The 13,700-nt window shown below is 48.4% G+C and overlaps 1 protein-coding gene across 1 annotated transcript in view; it reads left to right on the top strand.

Moving 5' to 3' along the window:
• Positions 1-804: 804 nt before the first annotated feature.
• The window catches only part of LOC105696701 (disheveled-associated activator of morphogenesis 1), a 32,671-nt gene continuing 19,775 nt past the window's right edge, over positions 805-13,700 (top strand). The window contains exon 1 of the mRNA XM_012419392.2: positions 805-929. Coding sequence (XP_012274815.1) covers positions 882-929 — 48 coding nt within the window. The 5' untranslated portion in view covers positions 805-881. The remainder of the gene's footprint in view (positions 930-13,700) is intronic.

Raw genomic sequence — 13,700 nt, 5'->3', positions numbered from 1 at the left:
CGTCGCGAACTGACCCTGATTAACGTGCGTTAGCTTCATGAATTAGCATATTTAATATTCAAGGTTTCCCCTCTAAGTATCTAGGGCCGACTTCACCCGTTAGTAAAGCCTATCTAAAATCCTTAATCGAGGATTACTTAACGCGTGATTATAGTTAATCACCCGACCTCAAATAATTACCGAACAATGGATTCTAATCTTCGATTATCTTTAAATTTCCCGTAACGCGAATTGCACCAATTTTAGATTAACTTAATCATACACCGAGGAGATGATATTAATCAAAACGAAAGATTTTATTAATTGAAAGAATAATTATTCGTCCGAAATAAGCTTGAATTAATTAGACGCAACATTCCTTTGGAATTATGACAATTTATCTCAGTCAAATATTTATTCCTTGTATTAACAAAATATTCCCCTCGGCACTGTTCAAAGAAATATTTCTTTGCTTGAATGAGCCTCTTTTATCTCAGGGTAGTTAAGAAATTTCACCCTAATCCCTGTTACTAATTGGGGGTGTTGATCCTCGAAATGATGAACCATCGCGTTTGAATTTCGCGCGCTTCAAGGCTGACTAGAAAAGGGACGAGGAGGGGGATGAACACATGAGATGCGGGCCCGCATAGGGTCCGTGCGGTACTGAGGAGCGGGTCGCGCGTCGATGCGGTCGGAGGGGAAGGGGGAGGGGCGAGGGCTAGGATGCGGGCGGTGGTGGGGGAAGGGGAAGCCCGCCGCAGGGAGGGGTGGGACAGATGTTCGGTCCACGGATCGAGGGCTCAGTTCTCGATGGGGTGCCGCGCCGGAAGCTACCCCTCGCCGGTCGGCCGGCCCGCGGGGTGAATCACGCTCCACGGATCCTCGCCAACCCCCCTCGACGGATGTCCGACCCGAAGAGAACTTCCCGGTACTCGGCGCTGAACTTCGAAGTAAGTCCGGGGGATACGTAACCTAGAAGGGGGTTATCTCACGTTCCGGGTTGATCGTCTCGTAGGTGGGGGACACGGCGGTCTCGGTGCGACTGCTTGGATTTTGTATTTATTATAGGTGCGTTACGTAAGTACGATTGCGAGGTATTTTACCCGGCGTCGTAGACGTCCGCCGGGAGTTCCGATCGTTACGATCCCGCAATTACGCGACGTCCCGGGGGGTTTGACCCAAGTTGAACGTACTTCCTGCTATTAACGAACTGTAATCGCACGTTCCGTGCGGTGCATCCTCGACGGCGACTCGGGACCGTGATTCCGCGCAGCCCGGGCGCGGATTACGTGCTTTTCAGGGAGTGTGCCATTAGTCCGTGAGTTTCTACTCTGGAGTAATAGTTGTAATAGTGTCTTTTAGCTGTATATAAGTGGTAACGGCGTGGAAGGTTTCAATATGTAGGCGTCTATTGGACGATGCAAGATCCACGTGACGGAAGAGGAACACGTGGACAGGTGGTCGAGAGGAAGGGATCTTGAGCACTTGGTCCAGGGATACGAGCAACTTTCGGGAAGTGACGAATTCCATCCTAGAGAGAGCATCTTTGATTTCGATGAGGAGGATTCGAGGAAGGACGAACGAGGGAAGACCAGGAAGACCGGCCACGGTTTACATAACTCGGACATCGGATTCGAGACGTAACCTGGCATTAATCGACGGCGGATCTCTCGTGTCCAACGGTTCCGCCACGGAAGAAAGTGAGAAAAGCTGCGGAGAAAGCCTAGCCTCGCGACTCATCGGAAGCTTCCGGTTTTATCGACCTCGCCGGGGAAGAGGAAAGGAGCGTCTCGGTGTCTACTGCGGTGATGCGCTCGACGTTGCGGAAAGCAGATGTCGTCCCCTCGTGGTCGGCCAGGAATTGAAACGCATCCTTGCGGTACGCGAGGAGGACGATTATTTTATCATCTTGGAGGGTTCGATGTGCGACGCAGAAGGGGACACGTAGTCATAACAAGTGCAGCCGAGGTTGAACCGCGTCGGATTTGGGGGCTCCTCGGACAGACTCATCCGACTGGGTATTTATGGAAATGGACGAAGGATTTTTTTTTTTAGCGATCTTTACTTTGAGGGCGAATGCTCTTCTGTTTTCCCAGACAGATGTTGTTTGTAACTTCCTCGGGGAAGAGGGCTCGAGACGGAGTGCTCCTTGTTGAAGAAAATGAGACCCGGAAGCTGTGCTCGAGGGTCTCATTTTCGACCAAGAGCGAGTAGAAGTGGTCCAGATCGACAAAAATCGATTAAGCTCCACCAGGAGCAAGCGAAAGCGATAAGGAACCGACTAAGGTCGATGGAGACCCACAAAGATCAGCCTCGACGATGAGGGACTAGAGTCAAGATACGGCAAGATCGAAGAAAATCGAGCGAAATCGAGCAAGATCGACCACGAGCGACAAAGAGCGAGCAAAACTCATCAACGCCGACCAATAAGAGGCGAGGAACCCGTCCACGACCCACGCGGTGATAATCGTATCTCCCTTAGGTGTTTCCCGTCTGGGTTCTCTCGTCCTTTGCGAGCCTCTCGTCTCCCCGCCTTCCCACCGACCGGACGAGCCGCCCATTCTTTCTCTCTCCTCGAGCCTCTCCTTTCCGCGACACACCTGGGGCTTGACTTAACGAGAGAGGCTCGACGAGAGTCCTTTTCACACTTCGCCCCGGCTAGGCCCTCGAAGTGCTGCGGTTTCCTCCTCGAAAATGATAAATAATAGGGAAACGAAAATGACGTCTCGGAGCCTCGTTAAAATCCAAAGAGAACCTCGGATAATAAGGGGCCGTCAGAAATTGGTAAGGGTCGAGCCGTGGCGAAATTAATGGCCAATTTCCAGCTGGGATTGTGGCACTTGAGGTGTGCTTCGTTTCTTTTTCTTTCTTTTTTTTTTTCCGTTGTGGTTAATAAACTCGATGGAGGATAACGAGGGACTTTTATGCACCGGGAAACGGAAACTACGCAGGGATGCGTGTCCGGCGTTCGATCTCAATTTATATGGACGTCTATGTCGAGCGATTCGATGATAGGAGGATTCTTGTTTCTCGATCGGACCTGTAATCGGCGATTTATCGCGCAATTACGGGACTTCCGATGTCTCTCCCTCGATTATCCGAGGCGATTCGTCTGTTGCGGTCTTCGAACTCGATCGATCACCGACCACCGTGCCGCTTGTCGGAAGTGCTTCTGAATGGGCTCGATGAAATATGAAAGCATTAGGCAAGTACGAGTAACGAGTGGCCGGGTGGGTACGGTGTATAATGTACTGCGACTCGCAGCGAATCGTACTTTACGCGGAAACGAGATGCCGAGTTGCTCGAGACGAACGACGTTCCCGTAAATCCTGGTTAACTAGTCCGTCATTGCTCGACAGATCGACATCGTCAACGCCCATGTGATTCGGGGCGTCTTTAAACCCCATCTAGCTGATTGGTAAATTATCTGCACAGCTGGAAAAAAAATCGGGAAAAATTGTTCCATTCCTTCGTCCCGCGTGAGAAGGACTTTTTTCCTCCTTTCTTTTATTGTTGTTTTTNTATTAATTATGCCAATTGCCCCCTGGAGATTGGCTATGTAATTAAACGGAGAGAGCAGTAAGTGCGTTAGTATTTGAAAGGACTTTGTCGCGGATGTCCCGAGGGTGGCGCGACAAGAAGTGGAGGATTCCTTTTTCTTTATTTTTTGATTACTTCTTATCACCGATCGATTTTTGTCGGGGCCCCTGCATACGTTGCACGCCTCGTGGGGAATATATTTCTACCGTCTCGGGGTAATAACGCATAACACCGAATTGTCCCTACAGGACGCAAGGGGCACTCCCTTTGCAAAAGTCCTGCCCCCCCCATGAGGAGTGTCTCCCACCGGCGCGGTAATAAATTACGCAAATAATCGTCGCAATCAGTTGTCCCGGCCGTGCGTGCGTAGGAAAAATAACATTAGTCCCCGTGTTTGAGAGGGATCGAATTGCGGAGGTCAGAAGTAAGGGAGGGGAAGAAACGGGAGGGAGAAAAAACCGTGTACACGTACGACCCACGCGTCGCGCATATAACCCGCCCTCCGGCTACTTTACATTGATTTTACCGTCCGACTGGAATCCCTAACGACTTGGTCGCTCGACAGCGAATCTGGAAGAGGAGGAATAGAGAAAAACAAAAACATAAAAAAAAAAAAGGATCCGAGAAGGAAAACGGAGGAAAGATATATTTCCGGGTTTCCTCGCCTCTCCTCGTGCTCGCGTCTTTTTCGCGTAACGCTACGTAACCCACTTTTTTTTCTCTCTTTCCTCCCGTCCCTCCCCCTCGGGCAGTCGCAATAAATTGTTGTCCGTTAAACGACTGCGAAAGTGGAGCACCCGAGAAGCGTTGCCCTGGTTTCCGGGAAGGACGACGAGTAGATGGAAATGTTTGACGAAACGCGAAACTCGTGGACCTCAGTTGCGGAGGAACGCAAAGGTGAAGGAAATCACCTGGGGCTGGTGATAAGGCGCGATGGGCGATATTGCGGGGTAAATCGATCGTTACTGGCCATGGATCGGTGGGCTCGATTGATCGATCGGTTGATGATCCGTGAAATCGACGGGGAAAGGACGAGCGACCTTGCAGGAGAGGGATCGCCATGCCGGGAGCGAGGTGATACGCGATATCGGGTTCGGGTTGCAGGTTTTTTCTTTTCTTTTTTTTTTTTTTTGCGCGCGCGTAATTCGATGGGCTCAAAATATCGCCTCCCTAATCACTCCTGGGTTTCCAAGAATCGATTTGGGGGGCGATACGGTCGATGACTCAGGGCGTTTTAATTAATTTTCTTTATATGATATATATTTTTATTTACATATATATGCGATTTTATTTATATTTTCATATATATATTAGTCGGGCTAGCTCAAGGTGGTGTATTTTAAGTCACTGAGTGACGTACCTGAATTCCGTGAAGAACAAATTGGAAATAGTTTATGAAGCCCAATATGTTGATAAGCACCCTACCGAATGAATTAATGGATAAATAGATAAGGACACGAGAAGTTAGAAAAGTGGGATAGCTGTCTTGTGCAGTAAAGAGGCATCGTCTTTGGATGTACGAACGGTATCGTGGGCGGTAATGAGGCGTACTTTATTTAAAATGGAAGGAAGGGACGCATGACGAATTGTCCATGAAAGTCAGCCGGAGGAACTCTAATTACTCGAGATCGTATCTTTTTTTACCGGAGAAGGGACGTCGAGGTTGAACTCAGGGACGAAGGTCTCGAAGAATCGGCGAGGAAAGTATGGAAGGTCGCCACTTAAGGGTTCCCCGTAATTTACAGTCATGGGATAATTGAAGAATGGCGGAGGCCTCGATATCAGCCTCGTAAGCAGGAACCCATCCGAAGGGGTTTCGAGGTTTATTGGCACTCGGGGCTGACGCGTTCCAATACTCGAGACTGCATCTCGATATCATGGAACGAGGGGGGAAAGTCCATTGACTTCTACCTCGTCGGACTTGGGTATTATTGATTCCGTCTGGCTCCAAGGGTCGCCACTCCGTTTCCTCCCCAAATAGCCTTTGTACACCTATAGTGACTCATAGAGGTCTACTCCGCTAAGTCGGATAAGGTCCGCCTTGCGTGCGTTGCTTCCGTTCCCCTCTTCTTGCTTACCTTTCCCATAGACGATAATGGCCTCGGCCCGCGACAACGGTCGGTAGAAGTGCATTGTCAAACGGTGCTTATTAATCTGGGCGTCGCTTATCGATACTGGAGGCCAAGAGCAAGGAGCGGATTTCCTCCTCCATTCGTATGGAGTGGTCAGCTGGGTTTGTAGAGGGCAAGACCCTTCGTGCCTTAAACCACGTTTCGTGTTCATTGGGTCTACGGAGGCGAAACATGACCTGGGGTAACGATGACGAACGATGACGCCTGAAAGAGGCTTCGGTTTCATGGTTTCCCCAGGTCGGACGTGAGAAATCGGATTTTCAGGGGCACGTGATAGGTGGACTTTGCTTTTGGACTCGATCGGCTACTTCTGGAACGATCATACGTGGACGTGGAGTCCGAAAATAAACAGCATTGTTTTCTCGTAAGAGCCGACCCTTCGGGCTTCAAACCTTCCAGGGCGATCTGGGTTTCATTCGAACTCGATCAGCAATTTATTAGGGGGCCCGGAAATTAATGTCGTTTCTGCGCATTTAATTTAATGCAAGAAAACGACATTACTTTCCGGTCCGCCTAATATATCTTGTTGAGCTCGATTGGCCATTTTTGGAACGGCCCTCGTGAGACTTTTGACCCGCGGCGAGCTCTCTTCAAGGCTCTCTTCGGGGCGTTCTTCAGGGCTCGAGACGTCCCTCGTAAGTCCTGAAGGCCGAGGAGACGAGGTCGTAAAGATGTCCGGGATCTTCGGGCGATATCCTCCCCGTTAGCGCTAACACGAGACCCGTTGTCGACCCTGAAGAGAAGTCTCGTCTAGAGCGGTATCCTCGCCGTATATCGACCGGCTGCTCATCGACGACATCTCTCTTCCATCTCCCTCCCAATCTCCTTCTACCTTGAATTTCTAATTATATATCGGCACCTCCGCAATAATTCTCCTTTTACGATGGCCCCCCCGTAAACCGGGCGCGTCGATATTGTAATTGAAATTTCAAACGGCGAGCACGCATGCTCGACGAGTCGCTCATATCAATTCCTGGCAGCGAACCCGGAGCGAGAAGTTCTGGAACGCATTTTAGGTCCGACAAAGTTGCCTTCTTCCTTTTTTCTTATTTTTTTTTCTCCTCTTCGGGGCGATTAAGAAGGGGGTGCGCTCCTTCAGGATTTTAGGGCGGGCCAGGAATGCCGGGAATTTAAAAGGACCGGTCTCCATCTTGGCCGTTTTCGTTCTCCACGTGGTCCGCGTTCTCCGCGTCGCCACTTTCGCGCGCGTATCTCTTCCCTTCCTACGAAAACCCCGGGGAGAATTAAAATCCCAGTAAAATAATTAATCCGGTGAAATTAATTATCCGACGTGTCGATCGTGAATTAGCGCGCCTTCGTCAGAGGTTTCTAAATAAATTTATAACGTCATTACAAGTTACGACTTTGGGAAATCGTGCACGGGAACCGAGGATACACTTGGGTAGTAAATTTATAATACAGGGGAAAGTCGGCAAATGCGAATTAGTCACCTAAATCGCCCCCCGCGGGTGCAGTCGGACTTCAACATTCGTCTCCTTATCTAGCCATAGATGTCACGGATATTAATAACAACTAAATTTCATTTGAAAATGATTTTTTAACCGCTTGGGTATTTTTTTTTTCTTTCTTAATGTAACACGCTCGACGTCTCCTGTCGGCGAGAACGGGAGGAGAATGCAAAGAGAAAACGAAAAGGCTGCTTCGGAGAGGAGGGTTCGGGCGCTCGTACAGGGCCTTGCAAAAATCCTGGCACACTGACCCACTTGGACGATGAAAAGTCGCCGAAGAAAATTCGACCCGGGCGCTGTTTCTCCCTCTCTCCGCGATTCGCTCTCCACGGGGCCTCTCGCCCTCTCTCTCTCTCCGCTGGGCCCGGGCCTCGCCTCCTCTCGCTCGCTCTCGATGATGGCTCCTTTCTTCGCGGATCGCCGGCCGACCGGTTGTGCCCGATCGGCACTTTCTTCTGGCCGTGCCATTAGACATGTAACTGGACTGGGCGTTGAGAGGCCCCGTCGACGGGTCGCTGCCAAAGGGGCCTTGCCGATTGGCAGCGACTCTTCGGGCCCAAATGACGACTGTCAGGGGCCGCGCGTGCTCGGCCGGGTGGAGGAGCCGCTCCTTCGAGGAAGTCTCGGCACGTACGGGGGAACGGGTCCGGGACCTCGAGGATGAGTCCCGGGTCTGTCCCCCGGGACATTGTCATGCGACGGGCCCCTTGGCCCGGCCTCCTTAGACGAAATACCGAGGCACGGCACCTGGGGGTCAGTGTGCCAACTTGGTTTTGACTGGTCCTGATTATTTACATAAGTGAAATAACTGAGATTATTGTGATAATTGTAATTACGGTGATATGGTGGTAACATATTATGGGGTCATTCCTAAATATCGTAAAAAATTTCAAATGAGTCCATTTAGCTACGAATTCATTTTTTTCTTCGTTCTAAACTTCCCCCTTAACCTTCTTCCTAAGGTTTTGTAATTACAGTAATCACAGGCAATTACCTAAATGTCAATTATGGAAACGGATTTTTCGGCGGTTCAGTTATTTTAGGGGTTTATTATTTAAGGGGAAATAATGATATTTCGGAAATCTATGATCTCGAATCAGGGAGGAAGTTTCTTTTTTTTACCGTTTCTTGACAGTTGTCCATTAAGAATCCTGTGAGGAATATTTCGTAACGTGTTCATATACGGTATATCGACGGTACCGCGTAATGGCTAATGAGCTAATAAATCGATTAGTCGGTAAATAAACTAGTAAATATGTAGTATAACAGTTTTAACGGTGCCGGATGGATGGTTACCGGTAAACGTTGCTCCTCTCTCCGGCGGAAATCGGTGCGAACAGGTGCGCGAAACTATTACCCGGGTTCTAAAAACCACTCCTTATTTTCCCTTTTAATTACAAGGTCTTCATTAATTAGATCTACCGAGAGAGCGATAAACTTGGACCAATTCGAGGAGCCCTCGGATACTTCCGAAGGCGGTAGCTCCCGATCCGGGATATCGTAAACTCGACTGCGAGTTCGCGCCGGGGATTCGATTTCTCGCTTATCGATTCGATCTCGTGCCGGGATCTAGAATTCTTGCTTGTAATTAACGCCATAACTGGAACGCGGAGATAGGAGCGGAGATTCGGTCCAGCTCGGGATGGGAATTCTACGCTGCGAGGCGGCGAGGCCGAGAGGAGCAAAGGACGCCGAGACCGGGTCGATAAGTAACCCTGAAAAACTGTTCAGGAAACCATTGAACCATCGAACGCTGTACTCTTACCATAATTATACCTCCAACGCTGGAACTTATCGCCTTTACCACTTTTCCGAGATTTTTTATCATTATCACCGCTCCCATATATTTCCACTCAGTTAGTGACATCCGTAGATTTCGGATAAGGAATAAATTAGCGGGGGAAATTAATTACTAAATTATCCGAATGCTGCTATTACAAGGTACCCTTACCACGATTATACCTCCGATGCTGGAACTTATCGCCTTTACCACTTTTCCGAGATTTTTTATCATTATCACCGCTCCCATATATTTCCACTCAGTTAGTGACATCCGTAGATTTCGGATAAGGAATAAATTAGCGGGGGAAATTAATTACTAAATTATCCGAATGCTGCTATTACAAGGTACCCTTACCACGATTATACCTCCGATGCTGGAACTTATCGCCTTTACCACTTTTCCGAGATTTTTTATCATTATCACCGCTCCCATATATTTCCACTCAGTTAGTGACATCCTTAGATTTCGGATAAAGAATAAATTAGTGAAGGAAATTAATTACTAAATTATCCGTTGCTGCTATTACAAGGTACCCTACATTCTTATCAATGATCATCAACGATCCCGTGTATTTCGGGACACTTTGTCATATCTCTAAACCCTATGGAAGAACGAATTAGTGAGGGAAATTATCCTTTCAGTATACACCAGGGGGAAGCCTGAATCAATAAATTTATTAATAAATATTCTGGAAATACGTGAAAGAAAATGGTACAATGTTTGAATGTGGCAATTATAATGTCGAGAGACATACGAGTGACCTTTCGTCGCACTGGAATCGCCGATTGGAATTATATTAATTATTTTGATTACTCACTTCTGACCCAGTAGGAGGGAATTCGCATCTCGCGCTAAATGGGACGTCGCGATTCCGGACCCGATTCCGATCGAGTTCGGAACCGGTCCGGAATCGATCCTTGAATGAGCCTACGCGGTTCGATCGGCTCGCCCACGCCTCTCGTCTTAAAATCCAGGCGTAAAGTCCCAATCCGGGCCTATAAGGCACTCGAACTGCGTACTTTCACGTTACGGCGGTGCACCGTAAAGAAACTCTACGCGCGCCCGTAGTGTTCTAAAAGCTAGCGAGAGATACGGCGTAACGGGTCTTCCTGAGTAGGTCGATACGTGCAGCAGTTGACACCGATTAGGACATCTAGGGAAACGCATAAATTAATGGAATCCTCTCGATAGATCCTCGTTCCACGTCCCATCCCCGACTTTCCCCGTTTTGTCACGACACCTCGTAAACGCCTAGAGAGGAGGTACTTCGATGTTACCTGTGAATCTCTCACCTTACTGTTTTTCTTCCCCTTTAACTCGCACTTTTGAAAACATCACCATGAATTTCATGTATTCCAGAGTTACGAAAATTACGAATTCGACATTGCGTAAACGCCTCGAGGAGGAGTCTTCGGTTTTACCTGTGAATCTCTCGCCTTATCCTCTTTAGAAAAATATCTTCAGGAATTTCATGTATTCCGGAGTTAGTATCAAAATTCCGATTTCGATGGGATGATTTTAATGCAACGCTCGTGAATTAATCGTGGAGTTTCGAATTTTTTGGCACTTTATCAGGAAATTTATTAAACGTGTAAGGTTAAATTGATTATAAATTTAGTATGTTGTCTATCGGCTTCTAATTCACGTTCCATGAATTTATTACAGTTTCCTTTTTTTTTTCATGCGGAGTCTTATCCGACCTCGAGGAAAACTCGAGTTTCTCGGCCATTTTTTAAGTCCGCTATCGGAATCTCTGGGTGGGTTTCATCGAAGACTCGATATTTTACGCCACGTTAGTCATCCTCGGGTGTTTTCTCTTGGAAATCTCGCTCTAAAGTAGAATCGAATCGGTACTGGTTTCTGAATTCGAGTACCTAGTAAGCAGGGTAGACGCACGTATTAATATCACGTATATCGGCGTTATGTATATCACTCGTTAATGTTGGAAATTGCGCCTAGGAAGGATATTTGGACAGAGATTGATGTACGTGACTTCTAATGCCATTACGTGCAGATCCGTGTAAACATGTCAGTATGTTGTAATCTCGTTGTACCTAGATCCCCAGTCTCAACAAGACCTCAAGAATTCAATTCAAGACCCTGCCGAAATTCCCCAAGAATTGTGGATAATGTTGATAAATATTTCACATTAATTTTGGACCGTCTCGATTACCCTGCTTCTGCAATGAGATTTCCAAAAGTTATATTATCGAATAAATTCCGTGATAATGGGTGATCGTTACCATCGGTTTCCTCTTGCCGGGAATTTCGCGGCCGGCAATTTAACCAGAGAAGCCGAGACTTTCGAGGAAAAGTCTAAATGGCTTTTCGGGCCGGATTTCCACGAGAGTAGGCTAAGTCGGGACGAGAGGCCCCTCTAAAGATCAAACGAGGTGCGCAACAGGTCGGGTCACGAGGTCGTCGAGGTGGAGGGACCAAAATGGCGGTCGAACGGTTCTCGAACGGCGAACGCTCAAAGGCGGCTCCTACGTTTTCGAATTAGGAATTCCGGAACGGTTTCGACACGGCCAGTCATTCGTGAGAGAACCTCCGTTTGCGGGAGTTTACCTGGAACAGCGTTTTTATCCCCGCGCCGTGTACTTTGCCCGATAACGTATCATTTCTTTGGGTCTCCGAACGCCATCGATGGCAGTTTAACAGATCGTTAGGACTCACATTCCGGGTGTTCTCACAAGTACGCCATGGGCAATCGAAGAAAAAAAGGAGAAGAAAAAAAAAAGACCCACAATGAGAGAATAATATCGAGGTTTTCATCGCAGGAAATCGATCTTATAATTTTCGCGTCTGATCCTTCGGCGTCGGTGACCAATCGATACTTTCCTATTTATTCTCCTCGATAATGCCTATCCTTTTGTGTACCGACGTGACCTCATCCTCGACGGTGTTTACCCGAGGCTTCGGAAACACAAGTGACCAAATGGCGCGACCCAGTTCGATTTATTGCCGCGATAACGCCGATTATTGTCAATTACCTCCCTTATCGGGAATTCGGACTTCGCCTCCTCGAGGATATCAACAAGGAGCGCCAAAGGACCTCCGTATCGCGGTTTCTCTCCGGGAGCGGCGGTCGTGGAAAACCATTTCTAGTCCTTGTACTCCTTTCCCGCTTTCCAATCCGTGGACGATAAAGACACTTAATGCAGCGTGCAATTATCATCGAGCCTCATCAAATCTTATCCCCGAGGATACTTTCCCCTGTGGGAAGTGGCCCGAGGGGCAAAAACGGGCCTCGGACATATTATCACGTATCCGCGCGCATTTCCGCGATCCCATGTGGATTTATCCGCTAAAAGAAGTCGCGAAACTCGTCACGGGTCGAGATATCAATTCTATACATTCTTCGCTCTCTAAGTCATTTAATTAGCCGCTCGAAATTTCCGCCTCGAATTAAAAAAAAAAAAAATCGACCTTTCCGAGGTTCAACCCCGCGCCTGGATCTCATCTCGACCCCACGAAACGGACGCAAATATATATATTTGATGCTTAAATAATAATTTAATCAATATCTTATTTTATATCTGGGAATTATACTCGGAATTGTGTGGGAGGTTGAAACGAGGAAAAATCCGTCCTCTCGTAAACGGTTTCCCAGGTCGGCCTGGAGCGGGCCGAAATCCTGGCCGCCTTCTTCAAGGCCGACCACGGGAGTCGATAAACCGAAATGGAAGGCGAAATGACGTGGGGGGAGGTGAAAAATCCACCAGTCGGGAGTATTTTTTCCCGTGAAAAAACCAGTCGGCCACCAGGGTCGAACGGCCGGGCGCATTCCGCGAGGCAAGGCTGGACGCGAGGCAAACAAGGACGATCCCCGTCCGGTCTCTCTCCGGCGAGTGTCGCGTTTTGTGGGTGTATTTTAAACTCGACTCTCCTGCGGCCCTCCCCTCACCCCCGGGACCTCCCGGGACCTCCCGGGAATTTCGGGCGTTTCGCCGACCAGGGGAAAGAGGGACGTGGTCGGCCCTCCCGACGCTATTTCGGACTCGAGACGGACCTAACAGCCATGGAGTGCCATTTCACTACGCGTTTTCCCTTTAGAGAGGTTTCCAGATTTTCCGTGAACGTCGTTAGGTGTTTCGAAGCGTCGAGGAGGTCTAATGACACCTTTCGGATGGCCCGAAATTTTCCACCCCCCTGGGGATACCCTGGGGGGCGACGAAGAGGGGCTATCTGGTCATCGCGATAAGGTACGCGGGGGCTTGGAGAATATTTCAAGTCCTCGATTCGATCGAGATTCATCTTTTTTTTTTCCTTTTTTAAGGACGTTCCATCTGGGTGGAATTTTTTTGAGGGGTTTGCTTTGTCTTAAGGTCCTTTCTAAGGACCCTTCGGATCTGGGACTTGGAGTGGGGAATTTTTGAGATTCACGTAATCGGGCCCTTCGCGCCTATCATGCTGTGACATCCTGCAGGAGGGTCGGGATTCCGGAGACAATGGTCCTTCGTCGTTCTTAGTCATCGGTCCCAACAAGAGCAGGACGAGTAACCTCCCTCCGTTCTTCTTCGAGTACCCTTCGATCCGTTCGTAGAACTTGCTCCAGCAAAAACGGGACTAGTAAGGACAAGTGGACCCTTGCTACGTGCCGGAGATCTCTCGTCCTTCTTCCGCGGAAGGCTTTTTCTATACAAACAATGTCCTTCGAACACCTCCCTTGATATCTACTTCTCCACTTCGCCCCTACCGCTCACACATTTTGGGGTAGTGCCATTTTTAAATACATTCCGTATAAAATAACACATACTATTTTCTCCTATATCCATCTTATTCATTAACTAATTA

This window comes from Orussus abietinus, unplaced genomic scaffold, assembly GCF_000612105.2.
Source record: "Orussus abietinus isolate OABI.00-Male unplaced genomic scaffold, Oabi_2.0 scaffold23, whole genome shotgun sequence".
Taxonomy (NCBI): domain Eukaryota; kingdom Metazoa; phylum Arthropoda; class Insecta; order Hymenoptera; family Orussidae; genus Orussus; species Orussus abietinus.
This window is presented reverse-complemented; position numbering and strand designations above follow the sequence as displayed.